The following is a 21,218-nucleotide window of genomic DNA, read 5'->3' as shown; positions in this document are numbered from 1 at the left end:
CTTCCACTTGCCATATAGGAAAACATGATTTATCACATGTAATGTAATGTAATTGTTTCAAAAATTCAGGTTTTCCTCATTTTCAATCCTTTGGTTTGAAGCATGTATTCAGGATAACACTCCAAATGAGTCAAGCCTTTGCCCAAACATGTGAGGTCCATGCAAACTCCAGGCCTACATTTATTAAAGCAAAATTCTGAAATTCTCAATTAAATACTCATTTTAAAGATTCAAATTTTTAGCCCCTGGCAAAATCTGTTAAAAACTACTGGGCGCAGGCTCAATTCTTGGTTCTGAATATTTTTTAAGCCCGTTTTCCTTAAAAACCAATAAACATTTCAAGGTTATAATGAAATATTATAGTTTCTGTTCCATAGAGCTTTATAACTAGCTCTGAAGGATCTTAAATGGAACGAGCGATGTCATGTTTGTCTGCTCTCAGGCAGTCTGTCACCTTTCATATATGGTCATGCAATCATGACAGAGCGAACGTGTGTGTGCTAAAAACAGTGCGCACCGTGACAACGTGGAAGGGGGAGGAAAGGTTTCAGCGTTTGGACGAAGCATTCCTCAAACAGGGACACGGTACCAGTAACAAGTTTAAGCTGTTGCTTTACAGTTTGGTTGCATTTTGCTGATTGTGAGTCGCAAGTCTTTTGAACGATCGCATTCCAGAAACTGCGACATCATGGATGGCCTGGAAAAGCAGCTAATCTGTCCGATCTGCCTGGAGATGTTCACCAAGCCGGTGGTGATCTTACCCTGTCAACACAACCTGTGCCGGAAATGTGCTAATGACATATTTCAGGTAGTGAGACAAACCCTTATTTCATGAAGTTTGCTTGGTAATAAAGCCACTGAGTAACGTCGTTTTGCTTAGTAACACATTAATTAAGATGTAATCTATTGCACAACTTTTGACACGATGCTAAATATCACGGTACTGGAAATATTTGACTGAGATCACAAGGCCTTTGGGGGGAGGGGGGAGGGGGAGGGTGTGTGTGTGTGTGTGTGTGTGTTTTATCTCAATGCTGAATGTTCATCAATGTACTGACCAACAGTTCCTGGTAATATCCCACTAAATTCCAGTTAAATGTAAAATAATAATTAAAGCTGAAAATAGAAATTCCTTTTTGTAATTTCCCCACTCATATCACTAAGCAAAGATCATACTAAAAGATATATAAAAGGCAACCACACAATTTGCAGTTACATTTTCTATACAAGAACAAATCATTTGTGCCAAATAAATCATTTTGGCACCAATAGCCAAAGTAAAATGAACATATCTACCAAAAGGCAGCAGTGCTTGTGCTATAGGCATGTGTAAGAAAAAAACCATATTAGATACATGTGTTGTTAATGTTAAATAACCTAAACTTTACTACTTACACTTTATTAGTTACTGCTCATTAACACAATTATTCTGAAGGTCTGCTGTTTAAAACATCAGAATAAAGCAAAAAAAAAAAATTATCTCTGTGACTTTGAACACTACCTCCAAAATATATACGATAGTTTGTTAAATCTATGCCAAGACTGTTCTGAGAGTATGTTTATACACTATATATCTACATATACTGTATACGTGTACTCTATGTTTCTTTTCAAAATGACAAAACTGGCTATTGAACTGTGCATAGCGCTCATAACTGAACAGTTTGGGTATTGTTATATTTCTGGTCAAATGTAAAGGTGTACAGACTAGACAACTATTTTTCCCTACATCTTGCACCATGTATTGGGTCTACTTATATCACCCATTCTCTAATGCCACCTGCCATGACATTTTCTGTCTGTCTCTTTCTCTGGCTCATCATTTTCTGTATTCCCTTTAGCAGAGTGTATGAAATTATGGTAAAATGGTAAATGGTAAAATTCCTTCAACACGGTGGCTTAGTGGTTAGCACGTTTGCCTCACACCTCCAGGGTTGGGGGTTCGTTTCCCACCTCCGCCTTGTGTGTGTGGAGTTTGCATGTTCTCCCCGTGCCTCGGTTGTTTCCTCCCCCGGTCCAAAGACATGCATGGTAGGTTGATTGGCATCTCTGGAAAATTGTCCATAGTGTGTGATTGTGTGAGTGAATGAGAGTGTGTGTGTGTGCCCTGCGATGGGTTGGCACTCCGTCCAGGGTGTATCCTGCCTTGATGCCCGATGACGCCTGAGATAGGCACAGGCTCCCCGTGACCCGAGGTAGTTCGGATAAGCGGTAGAAAAAGAGTGAGTGAGAGTGATTTTCTCAACTTGTGGGTGGAGAAATCATTTCAGAGAATTGAATGGGGATTCTAACTGGTTGCCATTACCTGTTTTCCTTTGGACAGTTCCCTGCTTGCCCTGGCCATTGGGCCCAGGTTGATGTTCATCAGACACACCAGACACATCAATGCCAGCATCTTGTTCAATATCACTCTCATGCCTGTCTTTCACAACTGGCTCTGGTATCAGGCTCTGGATTTTCCTAAGACCTTACCCTCTGGAACAGAGATCATGTTCCTCTTCTATAAAAATGTTTAAACCCACTGTAGGGGCAACAATTGTACTTTATTGTGAAGGAATGACTTGTCCATTCAGCTGTCTTTTTCCCTAAGAAGTGCGGTTTCCCTGGGATTTAGTTCACATCACTCGTTATTAATACATTTGATTATTGCTATTCATTAAGGTCCTCTTAACAATATACAAATGAGTATGTAAATCATTTTTGTGATCGAAACCCTGTTAGTCAAATGTGTTCTTTAATTTGGAGAAGTCTTTCAGTTGTTTGTACCATAACGGGCAACTCAGGTTAATCGCACAAACATTTTTAAACTAATAGCAAATATGCTTATCTCTTAACTACAGCTGTGGCTTTTGAGATGTATCAATGGGGCAGTTCACGTGGGCCTCCGGACTGTTCTGGCTCATTCCCAGTTTTGCCAACAATGCCAGTAACTATGTTATCATCATTTAACAGCAAAAGTAGCAAATTCAATAAAGATGCTAAAATGTTAAGCAAAAGAAAAGTAAGCAGACACCCTTATCCAGAGCACCTTACATTTTATCTTGTTTTTTTTTTAAACACAACCGAGAGTTAACGGCCTACCAGCAGTGGCAACTGGGTGGACATGGGATTTGAACTCACAACCTTTTGAGTGGTAATCCAACACCTTCACTAATTTTCTACTACATCCTTATTTTAAAGAGACAAATCCAGGCAGTTTTATAGGAGTTCCCAAGTGCACAGTTCCATGTCTGTATGGAAACCACCTAAACCTTTGAGGTTATTCCTGTTCAGTATAGTATATTTTCTTGTACTTCAGTGTAAGGGCTGAATACAGACAAGCGGGATAAAATACTCTTTTTAAGACATAAAGGGGAAGAGTAGAGAAGCATTGTTCCTAGAACAGACATGGTGGCCTTCTAATGGAAGGCCCTACCTTCTTTGGTATCATTCACTAGAGACTAGAGAAAGTGAGAAATCAGCACTCTGCAACATACAACCACCAATGATTTCCTCTGTGTGAAAGCTGCACCTCTTTCTACCCATTTTGCTTCCTGAACAGGGTAGAGAGTATCTGTGGCTGCTTTTTTTCCACCCCACCTTGTAGCCACATTCACAACTGTGGTGCTGATGTGGTGCTGTCCCTTCAGCACGGCAGTTGTGCATCATGTTTTGAGTTTGAGGATTTGATAGAATACAAAATAACACAGACAAAATAACATGATAAATATGAAAAATACCAAAATATCTCAGGCATTCATTTGTCTGGTTTAAACTGAATTTACTAGGAAGGTTGGCAGCTACCTTGAAGATTCGAAGAGGATTGAATGAGGATGTGCTTTTTTCCATGACTAAAGAAGACAGGATTTGTGTTTCCAGTTATTCACTGTTTCCATTATGCAGTGATTAGTACCTAATAAAAGTGGTCCAAGGAAGATGAATTGGCAACAGGGTCATGGTGCCCAAGGTTCAGTGAAAGTGCGGCTGTTTGCTAGCATTGATTGCTAAAAAAAAAGCTGAAAAAGTGAAAAATGCTGGCTATGATATGAATGTGTTATAATACAGTGCATTACAGTTTTGCTTGCGTATGTGGTGCATTGCTACAGACTGGTCAGAAAGCCCATTCTGACCCCGTCCTTTGCTGATACTACAATACTCATCAGAATTGGACCACTGAGCAATAGAAGAAGGTAGCCTAGTCTAATGAATCCCAATTTCTTTTACATAACTTGAATGGCTAGGTGCATTTGCATCACTTATCGTGGCAAGAAAAAGTATGTGAGGAAAAGGTACAAAGTCCTTTGGAATTAGTTCGTTTTCTGCATTAAATTAAATGGACATCTCAACAAAATCACAAATGTTGACAAACACAGTGTGTTTAAGCCAATAACATGCAAGCAATTATAACCTTTCATGTCTTTATTCAACACATCCCATTTAACACAGAGCTGTGGAAAAAGTAACTGAATGATAGAAAGAGATGACAATAGGGTTTGGTCAATTTGGAACCGAAATGGGACAAACTGGCAGGTTTTCTAAAAATAGTGGGGACAAATGTCTGACTGTAGAAGTTGATGCAGGATAAAGTGATTAATGAACCCTGAACAGAAATTGGTATTTTTAAATTTCACTATACATCTGGAGGTACAGTATTGTGGAAATTAACCATGTTTTTGTTGATGTAACTAAAATAGTTAACTTCATCGGGGCAAGAGCCTCACAGACAGTTTGTTGCACTTTTGGAGGAGAATGAAACTACATTATAATGGCTCAGCCTGAGCTAAATGGTTAAAAGGTTATGGAACCCGAGAGCAGAGATGTAAGAATTCTGTTATACAGGTTTTAGAGTTTGGTCCAATGTTTACACTCTGAATCTCTTATATGACAAGCTGAGCCTGAGAAAGGACTGAACTTATCAAGGTCAAGATAAGTGAAACATTGGGATGGACTGAGAGATTGCTCAGTGAGATTAGCCATTTTTTTGACTTACTTTATTCCCATACAGCTTCTGACATAAAACACATTTTTGTAAAACACAAAGCTTGTGTTTGACCTCCAACTCTCATTCACCATCTTCACTTAGAACTGGATTCGGTCTGATTGGAGGGCTGTTCTAGGAGAGTTCAACATGTCTCTCAAGAGCTGTGTACCCTTTAGAATTGTAGAGTGTAGACTGACTCTTTTAGCTTGGGTCAGCTATCTCAGGCAATATGCTGGATGACATTTATGCTAGTCTACAGGATATGTTTGCGTGTCCACTATAGACATACTGTAGAGACATAACTTTCAAAACGAGGAAACACGCTCAAAGTCTGTTCTGGGTTTGGTGGTGTCTCAGTTTCACTTGCAACAGCAAAGCTCATTTGAGGTAAAGGACAAACCACAGAATTTGTCTCCAGGGTTAACTACTTCAAAGGTCTCTCATAAGATTTTTATTGCTTTCTGATGGTTTATAAGAAAGTCTGGTCCAGTCAGCCACATGGTATTTATAAGAAGAGAAGCTCGAACAGACCTAGTAGGCACAAAATGCTATTGTTCAGCCTTTGATTATTACTTGATTCTTTGAACACATTTGTGCACATACTCATAGAACTGCCTCCTTTCATTGTGTATGTAACCCAATGCGATTTTACTGTTACAGTATCGTGACAGGTGCTGCTGCCTAGTGTCATTCAAGCTGTTAATGTAGAGAATACCAGAGCGGGTCAGAGGTTTGACACAGTCTTCGGGTGAAAATGCTGGCAACTCTAACTCTATAGAGTTAAATCTACAGTTCAACTCTTGTGAAGAATTAGATTCAGTTCTGCCAGGGACACTTGTGCCTAATAAAGTAAAGCTTCAAAGCAGTAAATTGCCACTGCTTGAGACGGGTTATTTCTGAATACATCTTTCTTCATTGAAACAGTGTAACATCTGCTGTATATTGACATCTGCTGTATACCTGCCTAACAAGCAGTGTTGTATAAAGTACTAAAAAGCAATACTTGAGTAAAAGTACAAGTATCGTACTAGAAAAAGACTTTGGTAGAAGTGAAAGTTACCTTTTAGAATATTACTTAAGTAAAAGTCTTAAAGTATCTGATATATACTGTACTTAAGTATCAAAAGTCATTTTCTGATATTTAATGTACTTAAGTATTTGAAGTAAAAGTAAAAAGTAAAATTTCAGTGATTTTCGGTAGGTATAAGAGACTCTTTCATTCCAATGTACAGAAACATTTCTTGCAAATACGGCCACGGGTGTATAACGTTATCTTCTTCACCCTGTTCACCACTATTGTCGGGGTGGTTGTCTACGACAGGGGTGGCCGAGACATGCGGCTCTTTGCCCGGTTTCATGTGGCTCTTACGTTCATATCGAAGTTTGTATTTGTGTCTTTTTAATATGCGTGTTCGCTTCGCTTGAGTTCAATACGGTATTTTCGTCAAACGCGCATGTGAGTGGGATGAAAATACCTCAAAGTTTCCCAGTAGGTGCAAGATCATTTGAGTAAACAATTTGTGTCAAGTTCGCTCTTAAAATGGCAGGGGAAAAAAAAGGTGATGTTCATGTGTGCCCATGTGTATAATGTGGCTCTTTGCGGTAACACAGTAAAAAATGTGGCTCTTGGTCTCTGACTGGTTGGACACCCCTGGTCTACGATAACGGGAGGTCCTCCATGTTGGTTTCAGTTGTGCTTCCGCATCCTTTAGCAACATTACGCTAAAATAGAGCGTGCGGAGCTGCGTAATGTAATCTACAGTAGGAGCAGTGATTCGCCGAACCGCCCTTATTGAAGATTTTATTTTGTAGTAACGAGTAACAAAACTGCTTAGTGGAAATATAACGGAGTAAAAGTATACATTTTATCTAGGAAATGTAGTGGAGTAAAAGTGAAAGTTGACATAAATTTAGAGAGCGAAGTAAAGTACAGATACGTGACATTTCTACTTAAGTACAGTAACGAAGTATTTGTACTCCGTTACATTACAACACTGCTAACAAGCTATTGTTTAAATTCAGTCCTGTCTATTTTAGGTTGATAAACCTGAAAGAAATGTAAATAGCAGTGTTTCTAACTACAGCACATTCTCAGTTGGTGAGGTTTGTTGTGTATCTGACAGGTTTTCATAACTGGTGTCAGATTCCTTACCGGAGAAGACATTTTGGGAAGCATCAGTTTTGTGAACAGAAATAGGCAGGGATGAACTTATTCATTGGGGCACTAAGCAATTCCATGTATAAGGCCCTAATGAACAGTATGCTATTGATTACACTGTACACTAGCCACGATCAGCTAAACGCTTTTCATATAAATGAAGTATTTGCTGTGTGTGCTTTCCTAAAAAGCACACAGCTCTTTCTGAATTAACAGTTTAGTCCAGAAAGCAGGGTTATTATTAACATAATAAGCCTGTTTGCTTTTTGTGTGAGTGTTGTGTTGTTCATGGGCTACAGTCAGCAGCACATTGTTGTTCCCCAAAAGGCCTACTCCAGTAAGGAATTTCATTGGACTGGGAGAGGGGAAGAACTCATCCCTGTGTCTGGCAGAAGTGGGGATACAGACTTTGGCAAAATTATTTTGTCTTTTCTTTTTATCTCCATTTTATCTGATCTGCTAGGATAGCTGCATTGGATAGCTCTATTCTGTAGCTTCACACTCCTTGCACAAATGCAGTACTAATGAAATAGCTAACTCTAATCCATGATAGGGCGTTCTGCATTCAGCAGTATATAAAGAAAATTTATCTTACAGATAATGCTCTTACAAAGCCAAAGATTGAGGAGAAGCTAGCAACAAGAGAAATGTGGTCAATATGAACTTAATTCAATTATTATTTTTTTAACAACCAGGGTGTTAAAATGACACAAATTACATTCATTTTATTTCTGACCATAAGAACACCTCAAATCTCTGTAATCAAAATAGTCCCTGTATGCCACATTACTGTGATTGTCATTACTTCTAACAGTCCAAACTTGCAGTGAGTTGACAATGAGTCATTTAATTCATTCTGAATCAACAATGTTTGTTTTTTTTTGGAATAGATATGTTTGGAATAGATATGCAAGGGTCAAGATTTAAATGGAAATATGGAAATATATTGCTGCATTCACCTTACCTTTTGAGTGGTTATTTCACAACAAAATGATATCAATTTCAAACTCGTCAAACGATTTCACATTTGGCGTAAGTGGGAGAAAAATGACAAGTTCTATTAAAAACAGTGATCTATACAGTCAGGGTGAATAGGTCTGTACCTGTATGTTGACTGATCATGATTGGTCTTGACTGAGCTAAACCAAATACTTATATACAGCATGATCATTTAAAGGCATAAAGAGCTGCTTTGTTTACTTTTAATGTGTAACCATGATGATTTCTCTATAAACTATGAAGGGAATCGTAAAGAACACTACAAGAGGTTGATGAGTAGGAATTTCAAGTGGAGGCTTTTTTTATGGTTTAAAAGTGAATGAACTATGGCCACTTGTCATACGGTTATTACTGCTTCCACAGAATTGTTTTCAGCCACTTGAATCAGTCCACTGAATTTTTGGATCAGGACTGTGGACTGCCAGTAAACTAACATAGTTGGCCACTACGTTTTATTGTGAAATAAATAAATAAATAAGTAACTTATTATACCCATGTTTTCATGGAAGTACTCACACAGTGATCATTTGCTGAATGTTGCAGGTTTATGATTTTGAAACTATAGTTCGTAAAGAATAGTGCAGCTCATGGGTTATTTTGCATAGATTCATGACATATAATACAAATAGGTCCATTTCAGTTTTATGTTATAACCCTAAAATGTGTTCTATTTAGTGTTTGTTGTTTGCAGTGTCCAGAAGCAGAAGCAGACTTTTCAACTGGGGCTTGAAAAAGCCTACACCCCATAACTCATTTACAGTTTGAGAAATCACAGACTTTGCAAATTTGTGGTTTCTGAAATGCACATTTCCAGTAGATAACTTAACCCTGAATAAGGTTAAGAAAATCAGAAGGAAGGAAAATTGGGTGTAAAAATTTTCATGCTTAGAAGAAGAAGGTTTTTAGACGAAGAAATTGTGTTAGGGCTAATTGGAAAAGCATTCAGATATGACCACTGCACTCATATATCCTAAGCAATATTTTAATCCAAATGTTTAATGCCAAGTTCTTTTAGTGTGCTAACTAAAAAAGCATTTTGCATTTTTGATTTTAACATTATGATTTAACATGTGTGGATGTGTGTGTGTGTGTGTGTGTGTGTGTGTGTGTGTGTGTGTGTGTAAAGGCCTCAAATCCTTATTTGCCAACACGTGGAGGTTCTACGATGAGCTCTGGTGGTCGGTTCCGTTGCCCCTCTTGCAGACATGAAGTGGTCCTAGATCGACATGGTGTTTATGGACTCCAACGGAACCTTCTAGTGGAAAACATAATCGACATGTACAAACAGGAGACAATCAGGTATTTTTGTCAATACCCACAAACCCAGCTCCACCCAACCAGAGAAAACACAGTAGAGTGTTTGTCAGTGAACAAAATCTTCTCAAAGGTTCTAAAAGGTCTAAAAGGGCCGTCACAAAGGATCACCCAATTCTCACCATCCATTAGTTAAATGTATTCCGATTTTGCTGCACTTTGCATCAGCCATAACATTAAACCACAAAACAGGTAAAGTGAATAACACTGATTATCTTCTTTCAAAGGCAATTTAGATATATTGTTGATATATTAGGTGGAAAGTCAGTCTTCAAGGATGATGCATTGGATAATGTTTAGAAATGGTTTGAGGAGCATGACAAAGATTTCAAAATGTTTCCTTGGACTCCAAATTCCCCAGGTCTCAGTCTGTGATCTATAATATTAGTAATTCTGATCAATTATGTGCTTTGTTGTATGTAAATTCATTTTAATTAATATAGGAATATAGGGTGGTGTATACAGCTGTATATGAGATGGCTAGTCTAAGCTATACTTTGATTGACTCCAAGTTTCTGTTCAATAAAATATATTACATCCCTGATCTTTGAAGTTTCATTAACAATTAGTACCTTATATGTAAGGGATCTAATATTTGCTATTCACTAGAACAGACTGGATTGAAGAACCCCCGGCAGTTTCGAAATCAACCTGTAAACCTCTTTCTAAAATGTGCTGTGATGATCATCAAAAAAATAATAAAATAGTGTATAAACATAATATTCTCTCTCTCTCTCTCTCTCTCTCTCTCTCTCTCTCTCTCTCACTCTCTCTCTCTCAGTACAAGCAATAAAGCAGAGCCACAGCAGAAACCAGCTGTAATGATGTGTGAGTTACATGAGGATGAGAAGATTAATATTTACTGTGTGTCCTGCTCTGTTCCCACCTGCTCCTTGTGCAAAGTGTTTGGTGCTCATCAGAACTGTGAAGTTGCACCAATCAGTAGTGTCTACGAGAACCAGAAAGTAAGTCATCATTGAGTCTGTTTACTGTTCTATACTTTACTGTTTAGATAAATGTTACTTTCTCACTTCTTTACTGTGGAAAAGTCCAGCTATTGAATGGCTTTATCCAGTAGGTATCAGAACTTCCCTCAGCTGGACTGACTATTTTCAGTGTGGAACCTGACTGAGGGGAAATTGAATGTACACAACTCATTTTCGGGTTATTAATAAGGAATTTCCACTTACATGCCACTGCTTTGCTGACAATATCAGACAGGCTAAACTAAGGGGCCTTGGACAGGTGGTGAGCATGTCTGAGTAACATAGGCCCACAAATGTGTATTGATAATCCATAATCTTAATTTTTTTGAGCTCCCATGTACATTCACTCTGTACCCCGAGGCAGTGTGGCAGCACATAGCAGAAACAGCAGCGCCACGATCATTTTTGCTGTGTGGTCAAAGTAAACATGGCTTGACTTGAATAATCAGGAATTTCACCAGAAGCATGTGTTTTACTCAATTACCATATGGCTTTAAACACTGCGAAAATATTTATTTTAAAACACATTTTCTAGGTGTACTTTGCTCAAATCATAAAAGCATGTTAAATGATTTAAACCAAATCTTTAAATTACACTTAAATCTACATTTCATTTAATCATATAAACTACATATACACAGCATGTTATATACTTATATGGTATGTGTGGGAGGGGGAACACTATAACATCACCGCAGAAAATGCTGCACATCATAAAAATAAATGAAGTAAATGAAATAAAATACAGCAAAGATAACATCTTGAATTGAAATCCTTCACCTGAAGTCTATTATATTGAAGTTTATTATGCAATATTTCCACTGACCTTTTCCCCATGCAACTTAAGATGCAACAGAAGTTGTAAACCCTCTTATATAAGTCAATGATCAAAATTTTAAAGTTTATTTTCAATTGCTTGTTTCAATGAATATATGCATGTCAGGTATATTATGTTTATTCTATCAATATTATGTTCATATGTTGCTATGTTGAGTTTGTTTTTGATACTTTAGAATATAGACTGTGCAAAAATTAAAGCAGTCTTGTATTTAGATATTATGATATTCATTTAAAATGTAATATTCAGTGGTTAGGGCCTAACAATTGGGGCTACACTAGCAGCAAAATCTTCTCTAAGTGAAGAGAATTATTTTCATGCTTTCTCTGGGACTGTTGACAGTATACTCATTATGTAAGACAGGACGACACAACTGAGAATTTCATTTCATTTCTTTCTTTTTTTATTTGTGTAATGTTTTTTTTAGACAGAGTTGTCAGAGGGTGTTGCTATGCTTGTGGGAAACAATGACAGAATTCAAGCCATCATCAGCCTGCTGGAGGAGAGCTGCAGATCTGTGGAGGTGTGTATCCGTCTGTCCCTGTCTTAGATGCTTTGCAAATTTGTTCAGGACATATCATATTATGTATGGTTCATGGATCTGTAGGACCCTAGCTAAAATCTTCCCCGCAGCAGCCTGAGAAACAGTGAAATCATGAGAAATAGTTTCTTTCTTTCTTTACTTATAGTTAAAGCCAAAGCTGAAATGTATTGTCTTTTTTTATCCAGCTTGCAGATTAGATTCCAAGCTTTGTGGTATCAAATAGCATGTTAACCCATAATGTAATAAATTACAGCATAATTTGTAATATAGAGTTACTCTAGCTTGTAACTTTTATTGTTATTAATTGTCTGAGGTAATCAAGATAGTACATTTATTATCCTGAAGTAAAAATATGTGAAATCTGAATTGACTGGTGTTGATGGTGGTATGGCATTGTAGAAGAAACAATAAAACCAAAAACCTAGCTCGATAACACAAGGCATATTGTAAAAATGAGTTTCATTTATAGTTTATCTTCTTCTTCTCCTTCTTCTTCCTCCTCTTCTTCTTTTACCAAATAGACTTAGTCTTAAGGTGGAGAAAAGAGTCAGGAGTCTTGTGTGACAGAAGAAAGTCAGCAAGAATCAAAGGAAAGGTGTAGAAGTCTGTAGTGAGAGCAGCTCTGCTGTATGGGTTAGAGACTGTAGCAGTGAGGAAAAGACATGAGGCAGAGATGGAGGGTAGATTGAGATGGTTTTACAGTACCTGAACAGAGGAGTGAGATGGTTATATTGGTAGAAGGATGTTGGAGATGGAGCTGTCAGGTAAGAGGTCAGGAGGAAGGCCAAAGAGGAGATATATGGATTTGTTAAATGAGGACATGAAGTTAATTGGTGCGAGAGTAGATTATGCCTAGGATAGAGTTAGGTGGGAGGGGCACGGAGGCTTAGTGGTTAGCACGTTCGCCTCACACCTCCAGGGTTGGGGGTTCGATTCCCGCCTCCGCCTTGTGTGTGTGGAGTTTGCATGTTCTCCCCATGCCTCAGGGGTTTCCTCCGGGTACTCCGGTTTCCTCCCCCGGTCCAAAGACATGCATTAGTGTGTGATTGCCTGAGTGAATGAGAGTGTGTGTGTGTGCCCTGCGATGGGTTGGCACTCCGTCCAGGGTGTATTCTGCCTTGATGCCCAATGACACCTGAGATAGGCACAGGCTCCCCGTGACCCGAGGTAGTTCGGATAAGCGGTAGAAAATGAGTGAGTGAGAGTGAGTAAAGTGGAAAAAGATGATTTGCTGTGGCAACCCCTAAAATTATACTATATACCAGAGCCCTTACCTGTCTGTTTAATTCTCTGTTTAATATGAGATATTTCTTTATTTGTATACATTAACATAAATTGTCCCTGAGTGAATTCTTCTTAGATAATGGACTGTATATTGAAGATGCATGGCATTAAGATTAGGTAATATGTCATAATGATCTTAATGTCTGCATTAATCACATCACTGCAATTATCAGTTTCATCTTAATTTCAGAATACTGATAAATTTTTAGCTTTACTTCTGACTTTTAACGTAACACCAACCAGTAATTACACCTCAGGAATAAGTGTAATAATTGTGTATGTCATTCGTTTCTGTCTATCGTGTGCATAGGAGAATGGTCGCAAGCAGAAAATGCATGTGTGTGAGTCGTTTGATCACCTGTATGCATTACTGGAAGATAGGAAAGGTGAGCTGACACTTAAAATCAGCTCTGAACAGCAGGAGAAGCTCAATTACATCAAAGGCCTACAGCGCAGGTACACACACACACACACACACACACCTCCCCATAATACATATCCAAACATTTATAGACACCTGACGTCACCTACATTTTAGATTAATCCCAACTTGGACCACTTAGTTACAGTAAAGGGAATTGGTTAGCATAAACAACATTCTATACAATTTTGTAAGACCCATATATGGGTGTGATATTCAGCTGTCCACTTACTTTTACTTTATAGTGTACCATATCTGCCACCCATCGGTTACACACACATTAACAGGCCATATAAGATAATAACCCCACACACACACAAACAATCAATCAGCAGCAGAATTATAAGTGCCCTTGCTTACACAGGTATACAGAGCATCTGGACAATAGTGCAAAGCTGGTGGAGACAGGAATCCAAACCATGGAGGAACCAGAGATGGCCCTATTCCTGCAGGTCACAGATACACTCTTGTAAAATGTGTTTTTCTATTTACTACTATTCATTACTATATATGGTTATAAAGCTAAAACTAAACCTATCCCAGGAATTATTTGTTCAAAGCTCTTAGAGTCAGCGGTAAGAAGAATGAGAGATAGAAACAACTAAATACATCGAATAATAAATAATTAAGAGTCTGTGTAAACACCTGCCAGGACTCTTTGGGATATGTCTGTGTTCATTATGTCCGATTTTTTGTTGAAACTGTTGATTTTTGTGTGGTACGATAATGCCTTGAGTACTGTTTGTGTTTCTTCTGTAGTGACAGATTGGATTTCCTGCCACATTTAACATGTGTTATTTTGCAAATAAAAGCTTTTAAGTTTTTGGTAGTATGCCTGCTTTTCAGTTCTGATGGTCTTTCATAGGTCTTCCATATTTGGCTTGTTTGCGCTCCATCTTAACCCTAACTTTACGTCATTTACTGATCTTCATGCATATATCCGCATTAAACCTGGGCTTTTGATTTGGAAAAACACATACTGTACAGTACAAATGGCAAACACACCTCTTGACCTTATTAATTATTTTACCTGGTGCTGTAGCTTTCACTCTTTCAATTGCAGTTGCATATTATGCTACAGGATAAAACTACTTATTGACCTAAATGCTGTGTCTTTCTTGCCCTTTCTAACAGAATTCAAAGCCTCTACTACAGAAGTGAGTAAACACAGAAGAATTGAACACATTTTTGGTAATTTACATCATTTCCATTGTTTTATGATGTTTCTTTTTCTCACTCAGGATAGTAGAAGGGAGGAACACTTCTTACTTGGAGAAGTTGGAGCGTGGTTATGAAAATATGGATCATTTTACTGTCAGCTTTGAGCATGAAAAAAAAGCCATCCTTAACATTGACTTCACCAGAGGTAACTATGTGTCTGCACATTATTTAAAACACAAAAATAACAGTTTATTGGATATTTGGAATATATTCAGAAATACTGCAGCACTCTTGAAAGAAAGCTGCTCAGGTATCAGTACAGTCTGAAAAGGTCCTGCTAGAGCAAGAGGGATGCTAGAGACAGTAGCAGGCTTTGGCTTGATAGATTAAGGAGCATTGTCACCTTCTAGCTGGTCACCACTTAAATGCAGTAGATAAACAAAAAGCATACTACTTCTTCCATTTTCCTAAATTCTTCCATGCGGCTGGAACTGGATTCCTTCAGGAGTCTCCTCCAGGAGAGTGAGGAATTAGAGGGCACTCCTGATTGGTCTGCCAAATTTTGGCCTGTCCCACTTTGCAGCCACACTCAGCTTATGTTCAATGCGGCAAGAAGAAATTTTTTGTGGTTGGTTTTGTGGTTTGTATAGGTTAAGGGTGCATTATCTGTTCATTTTGAATAATGAACCTATATTGTTATATCTATATTCTATAGGAAGGAAATTGAAGATTTTCTCCAGATGAAGACTATTGTATAATGTTAAACCAGTTACAGTTTTGTAGCTGTTTTGGTCAGAAGCCTTGATGTGTCACAAACGAATGTAAATGAAAAATACATTCTTATTACCCTGGAGAGCATATGTCAAGTGATATCTATACACACTAAACTGTATTAGACTGGTTTTAGAAATTACTAATTGATAATGATGTGATGTCCTAGTTCTTGTTAATGTTAGTGGACTGTCTGCCTCGTATGAAATATTGTTATACCAAAAATACATAAGCTAATTTATGTTGTCTCTGTTATGTTACTTCATATGCAAAATACAGTGAGGAAATAATATTTATATTTGCTTTTGGCATATGATATTTTGTTCTTGATAGCCATGGCACGTTCATACAGTCTTTCTACAGTGGTTCTCAAAGTTCAGTTCAATTTATCTGTAAAGCGCTTTTAACAATTCACATTGTCTCAGAGTAGGTTTATAGAAGTATAGAAACAGAAGAGATAAAAAGAAATAAATATTTATAAATTATTTATGAATAAATAATAAAATAATTAAATATATATATATATATATAAATAAATGAATACATACATTTAAAGTTTAAAATTAATTTAAAAATATTAATTTAAAATTTAAAACAATATATCTATCAGTATCCCTAATGAGCAAATAATGTCACTTTGATGTGTTCTGTTGGTAAACATTTCAAGAATTAATTGCTCTAAGGCTCCAACAACAGTTTTTGTTTCTGGGTAGGATTCATTATTTTCTATTTGCTTAAGCTTCAAAAATAAAATAGAAAATATCTCTGCTTTTGTGACCAGAACATTGGTATTTTGACTTATTCTTATACTTAAAATGTTTTTAAAAATATGCAGCTTATAAATCGACATTACCATATCTTCTTCTTCTTCTTTCGGCTTTTCCCTTCAGGGGTCGCCACAGCGAATCATCTCTCTCCACCTATCCCTATCTTCTGCATCCTCAACACTTGCACCCACTAGCTTCATATCCTCATTAATTACATCCATATACCTCCTCTTTGGCCTTCCTCTTTGCCTCCTGCCTGGCAGCTCCATGTCCAACATTCTCCTACCAATATAATCCCTCTCCCTCCTCTGAACATGTCCAAACCATCTTAATCTTGCCTCCCTATCTTTGTCCCCCAAACGTCCAACATGAGCTGTCCCTCTGATGTACTTGTTCCTAATCCTGTCCAATCTTGTCACTCCCAAAGAGAACCTCAACAAAATCAACATTACCATATAATTTATATTAAAACTATTCAGTAATGACCACAAAAGTGTGGTGTTTGTGTTCTCATTATATTGCAGAAGACCCTGATTTTGAATTTTGCCTCAGAAAGCTTAGGAAGTCTTAAAGGTACTTGAAGATGGTGGCATCAGTGCCCTCTGGGGTCCACCAATAGCTCCCAATTGATGTTATTTTTCCCCAGTTTTCTGTGGCCAGTCCCTCTTTTGGTAGTGCACCATTGTTTCCCTGCTTTCCCAGAGACTACAGGGACAATTGGTAAAATCTCCTTGAAATGGCATCAATAATTCCATTGTTTTCCGGTATAAGCAGCTAGGAAAGAAAACCTAAACTTAAATAGGAAAATAAAATTAGTTACATATTGTAAATTGAGAACATATTGTGATTGAATAATTTAAAAAATGTATATGCTGTGGGTTCATGGAATTTATTTTATACTTGGTGGTTCCGAACTCAACAAAAATTTCCAGACCAGTAAAATCAGACTGAAACTTACCATATAATGCAATGTAATTACAAATTCAGTATAAAGAGCATTAGAGGTAAGTTTACAGTATGATGCATCAAGAAATTGTTCAGAACAGAATATGTCACAGTAACCTTCTCATAAAAAAACAGTGATTTGTATAATTTTGTTTTCAACTGGCGGTATGTTTGTGTGAGTTTGTTGATGATACTATGATGTGGCAGGTGTTTGAGAATGTGCATTTAATTTTGGTTATATTTAGATGTAATTCTTTGTGGTCTGCAGATGATGATGGAGCTGATGAGGAAGAGGTTCTTGAAATTCAATTGGTTAATGATGCAAGTGTCAGTAGCTGGACTCAGGAGTCTGAAGAATTTAAGACATCCCCTGTCAAGCAAAGCCCTATCCTGACTTCAGTCTCCCAACCAGTTGAAGACAGCGCATCTCAACTGACTGCGGCTCCAAGCCCTGCTCAGACAGTGGACTCCAGTTCAACACAAAACACATCACTTTCTACTTCCACTACTGTCCAAACAAAAAGCACTAGCATGTCACAGAATATATCCTCAGTCACACCAACTCCAACCACAGACCCCAGTGCTCCAGAAAAAACTGCAGCAGAGGTAAACCAATACAACACTACAAATAGTTCAAATACACTTAAGCAAATATAGTACATTTAACAGGGAAAATTAATCAAGACTAATGACTAGATCTATATTCTTGATCAGTCAGTCTGATTATGGGTTATGACAGTGTTTCATCACCTTCACCAATATATTTATTTCTGGACATGTTAGATTAACATTCATGAAGTCTTCAATAAGCTTATTATGACTGTGAAGTGTGTTTACATATATGTGAATTAGTCAATTTTTGTATTAACTCTGCATGAAGCTTCACATATATACATACTGTAGGACTGTGGATAAGCAAAACACACAGGAAACAGATACTGGGGAAAAATACTTCCGACAGGAGAAGAACAACTGTGAGGCAGGGTTGAGGAAAAGTGCTCAGGTACAACAGATTCTGGTAATATCATCTTCACTGATGAAATAAGAGATCAGCACTATGTGCCATAGAACCTAAAGTGTTAACATATGTATGGTAACTGCACCCCTTTTTACCCTCCCTGCTACATAAAGAGGGTAGTGGGTAGCTGCTGCTGCTCTGATTGGCTGCTGCTTTCACTCTTTGTCCCAACTTGCAGCCACGTGCACACTGTTGGTCCACGACAGTAGTGCTGAAGTGTCTCTGTCCCTTCAGCACCTGGGTGGCAGCCATGCAAGAAACATTTACTCGTTGTTTACAAAAGCTTCAGCAAATGTTTAAATCAATGGGAAATGGGGTGTGATCTCTGTGATTTTAACAGCGGATTGTATATTGGTACCTGATGGTTTCAGTGTTTCAGACATTGCTGATCTGGGATATTGACACATAACAGTGTGTAGAAGTTATACAGAATGATGCAAAAAAAAACAAACATCCTGTTTAAGTAAGGTTTGCAGGCTTAAGTATCTAAAATATCCATGCTAAGAGATCATAGGACAATGACCAGACTGGTTTGAGCTGACAAGGAGTCATCAATAGTAAATCAACAGTAAAACCTGTAAATCACTCACTACAAGGAGGATGGGTACTCTCTACAAGACCGGGTCAGGTTTTATGGCCGTCCACAATGTCACCAAAACTGGACAGTTAAAGACAGTAAAAAAAAAGGTTTTCTGTTCTTGGCTGACATCAGTGGAGCACAATAGTCTATTCAAACTAAGGTTCAATATTTTCTGCATCCTGAGATATTTTCTGCTTATCACAGTTGTAAAGAGTTATTATATGAGTTCCAGTTTTGTATGAATTTTTTATATAATACATAAAATATAATTATAAATATTGATAATTTTTAATATTTTGCATTCTCTTTGATTTATATTAGCAATAATTTGAGTGAAAAGCATGATATACGTTGAAGAATTTGAGGAATATATAATTTACTTACATGAATTTCAAAATTTCTTGCCCTTTTGTACAACACATTTGACAAATTTTTATATTTGTGATATAATATTTATATACGGACCGTGAAATAGTACAAAATCTTGAATATTAAGTAATCAGGATATTAAAAATTAGTTTTTCTTTCTCTTGTTTTACTTGGTAGGCCAATAAAAAAATTTAAAACATGATGTTTTAAAACAATTTAAAAAAAAACTTTACAAGTTTTTAAAAAATGTGGTATATACAGTACTTTGGATCCAACTAAAATGTCTATGTGAATATTTCCTCAGTTTCTCTTCCAACTCTATATAAGCAGTGTTGCTCTTTCTTTCTCAGGGATCCACCAACCCCAGTGCAGGAATTGCCAATCAAAGCTCAGATGGGCCACGCCATGTTTTCTCCTTTTCCTGGCTAAATACACCCAAATAAAAATGATGTTCTAAATGAGGCAATTTCTTTTTACCAGACATTCAGCTAAAATCACATGACTTTTTGGGTTTTCTTTTTCTTAAGAGACATTACATGAAGCAGATATTCCATTATGATAAATATATATTCCATTATGATATATACGAATAAATGAATAAATAAATATATACTGAAAAATTCACTTATTGACTTGCCCAAGTACAACTTATCATGAAGGAAATATAGGTTAAAGCAGAAGCAAAACTAAACAACTTCCACTCTGGTGTCCTCTGCATGAAATTGAATGTAATTTGGAACGTCAAACTGCTTTTATTTTAATTTTAACTAAAAATTTTCAATGTTTATCTAAAACTATTAAAATATTTTGCAATAAATAAACTTCCTTCATGTTCATATATCTGTTATATATATATTATCTGACTGCACTCTTCATTTCAGACTCCAGCAGTGGGACAATGTATTGGACAGCACAGAATAATCCGAAAGCTATAAAATTCTGTAATTAAATGTGATCATTGCTCAGTAAGGGGTGAGTGAAAAAAATAAAAGAATATGAATGTAAATTTCTCTGCTGTTTATTTTATACACAACTTCCCGCAATAATACATTAGTATTAATGAACAGTAAGAAAAGGTGTTTGACGGATCAGTAGGAAGGTCATAATCATGTACTGTAGAAGTAACATGTAGCTTTTACTTCCCAAAGAAGTCCATCATTTTTCGGTTGTTGCTTGCCTGTTGAGCTAATTGTTCAGCCCGTGCCATCTCCAGCACTTCGCGCAACAGGTGAAACGTCAGATCCAGGGAGATTGGTGGTTCTTCGCCCCGACGCTTCCTCTCCGGCAGCTGGATGAAGTTGTCTGTTAAAACGTTACCAAGTCCATTGACCTCTTCCTGCAACATCCTCTGTGTGAGCTGCAGCTGAAGTGCACGATTAACGGTGGTCGCTTGTGGCAGAGAGCTTTGTTCAGATGCGCGTATACTCTGCTTTGGGTCGTCCAACCTGATGAAGTATTCTTCTCCCAGGCGCATGAGGATCGGTAGAACGGGTCGCTGCCGTTCCGTTAGTCTAGAGCCAGTGCGCTCATCCCTAGACCTGGATATAGCTTTGCATTGGTTGCGGGGAATAAAGGTGCTGAGCACCACAACCACCACTAACAGCATGAACCGCTTCATTTAGAAGGATTCTCTGTGAGCTGTAAATGTAAATGCAATTACTGAAAAATTCACTTATTGACTTGCCCAAGTACAACTTATCACGAAGGAAATACAGGAAAACAAATACAGATACACACAAATACAAAAAACAAATACAGCAGAAGCAAAACTAAACAACTTCCACTCTAGTGTCCTTTGCATGAAATTGAATGTAATTTGGAACGTCAAACTGCTTTTATTTTAATTTTATCTAACAAATATGCAATGTTTATCTAAAACTATTAAAATATTTTGCAATAGATAAATTTTCTTCATGTTCATATATCTGTAATATATATATATATATATATATATATATATATATATATATATATATATATATATATATATATATATATATATATATATATATATATATATATATAGTAGGCTTATATTATCACATTTAAAAATATAATGCTTAAAACCTATTAAATAAAACAACAGTCCTTACAATAACCTAC

The 21,218-nt window shown here is 37.1% G+C and overlaps 2 protein-coding genes across 3 annotated transcripts; one reads left to right on the top strand and one right to left on the bottom strand.

Moving 5' to 3' along the window:
* The first annotated feature begins 464 nt into the window (after positions 1-464).
* trim55a (tripartite motif containing 55a) lies at positions 465-20,121 on the top strand. 2 transcript variants are annotated; one of them, XM_060872518.1, is made up of 11 exons: positions 465-585; positions 676-808; positions 9,244-9,416; positions 10,213-10,396; positions 11,683-11,778; positions 13,394-13,539; positions 13,869-13,956; positions 14,639-14,661; positions 14,746-14,870; positions 17,417-17,754; positions 19,466-20,121. In XM_060872518.1, exons 2-11 carry the CDS (start codon positions 689-691, stop codon positions 19,556-19,558), a joined length of 1,386 nt encoding a protein of 461 aa, XP_060728501.1. In that variant the 5' UTR covers positions 465-585; positions 676-688; the 3' UTR covers positions 19,559-20,121. The 2 variants fall into 2 exon arrangements, with proteins under 2 accessions (XP_060728501.1, XP_060728509.1); XM_060872526.1 differs by having other exon boundaries at positions 506-808.
* An 89-nt stretch (positions 20,122-20,210) lies between these two features.
* On the bottom strand, positions 20,211-20,733 carry LOC132837416 (corticoliberin). Its single transcript, XM_060857110.1, has one exon. It carries the CDS (start codon positions 20,731-20,733, stop codon positions 20,251-20,253), a length of 483 nt encoding a protein of 160 aa, XP_060713093.1. The 3' UTR covers positions 20,211-20,250.
* Positions 20,734-21,218: the final 485 nt, after the last annotated feature.

The sequence above is a fragment of the Tachysurus vachellii genome, chromosome 1, assembly GCF_030014155.1.
Source record: "Tachysurus vachellii isolate PV-2020 chromosome 1, HZAU_Pvac_v1, whole genome shotgun sequence".
Taxonomy (NCBI): Eukaryota; Metazoa; Chordata; class Actinopteri; order Siluriformes; family Bagridae; genus Tachysurus; species Tachysurus vachellii.
Note: the sequence above shows the minus strand (reverse complement) of the source record. Positions and strands in the feature narration are given on the sequence as shown.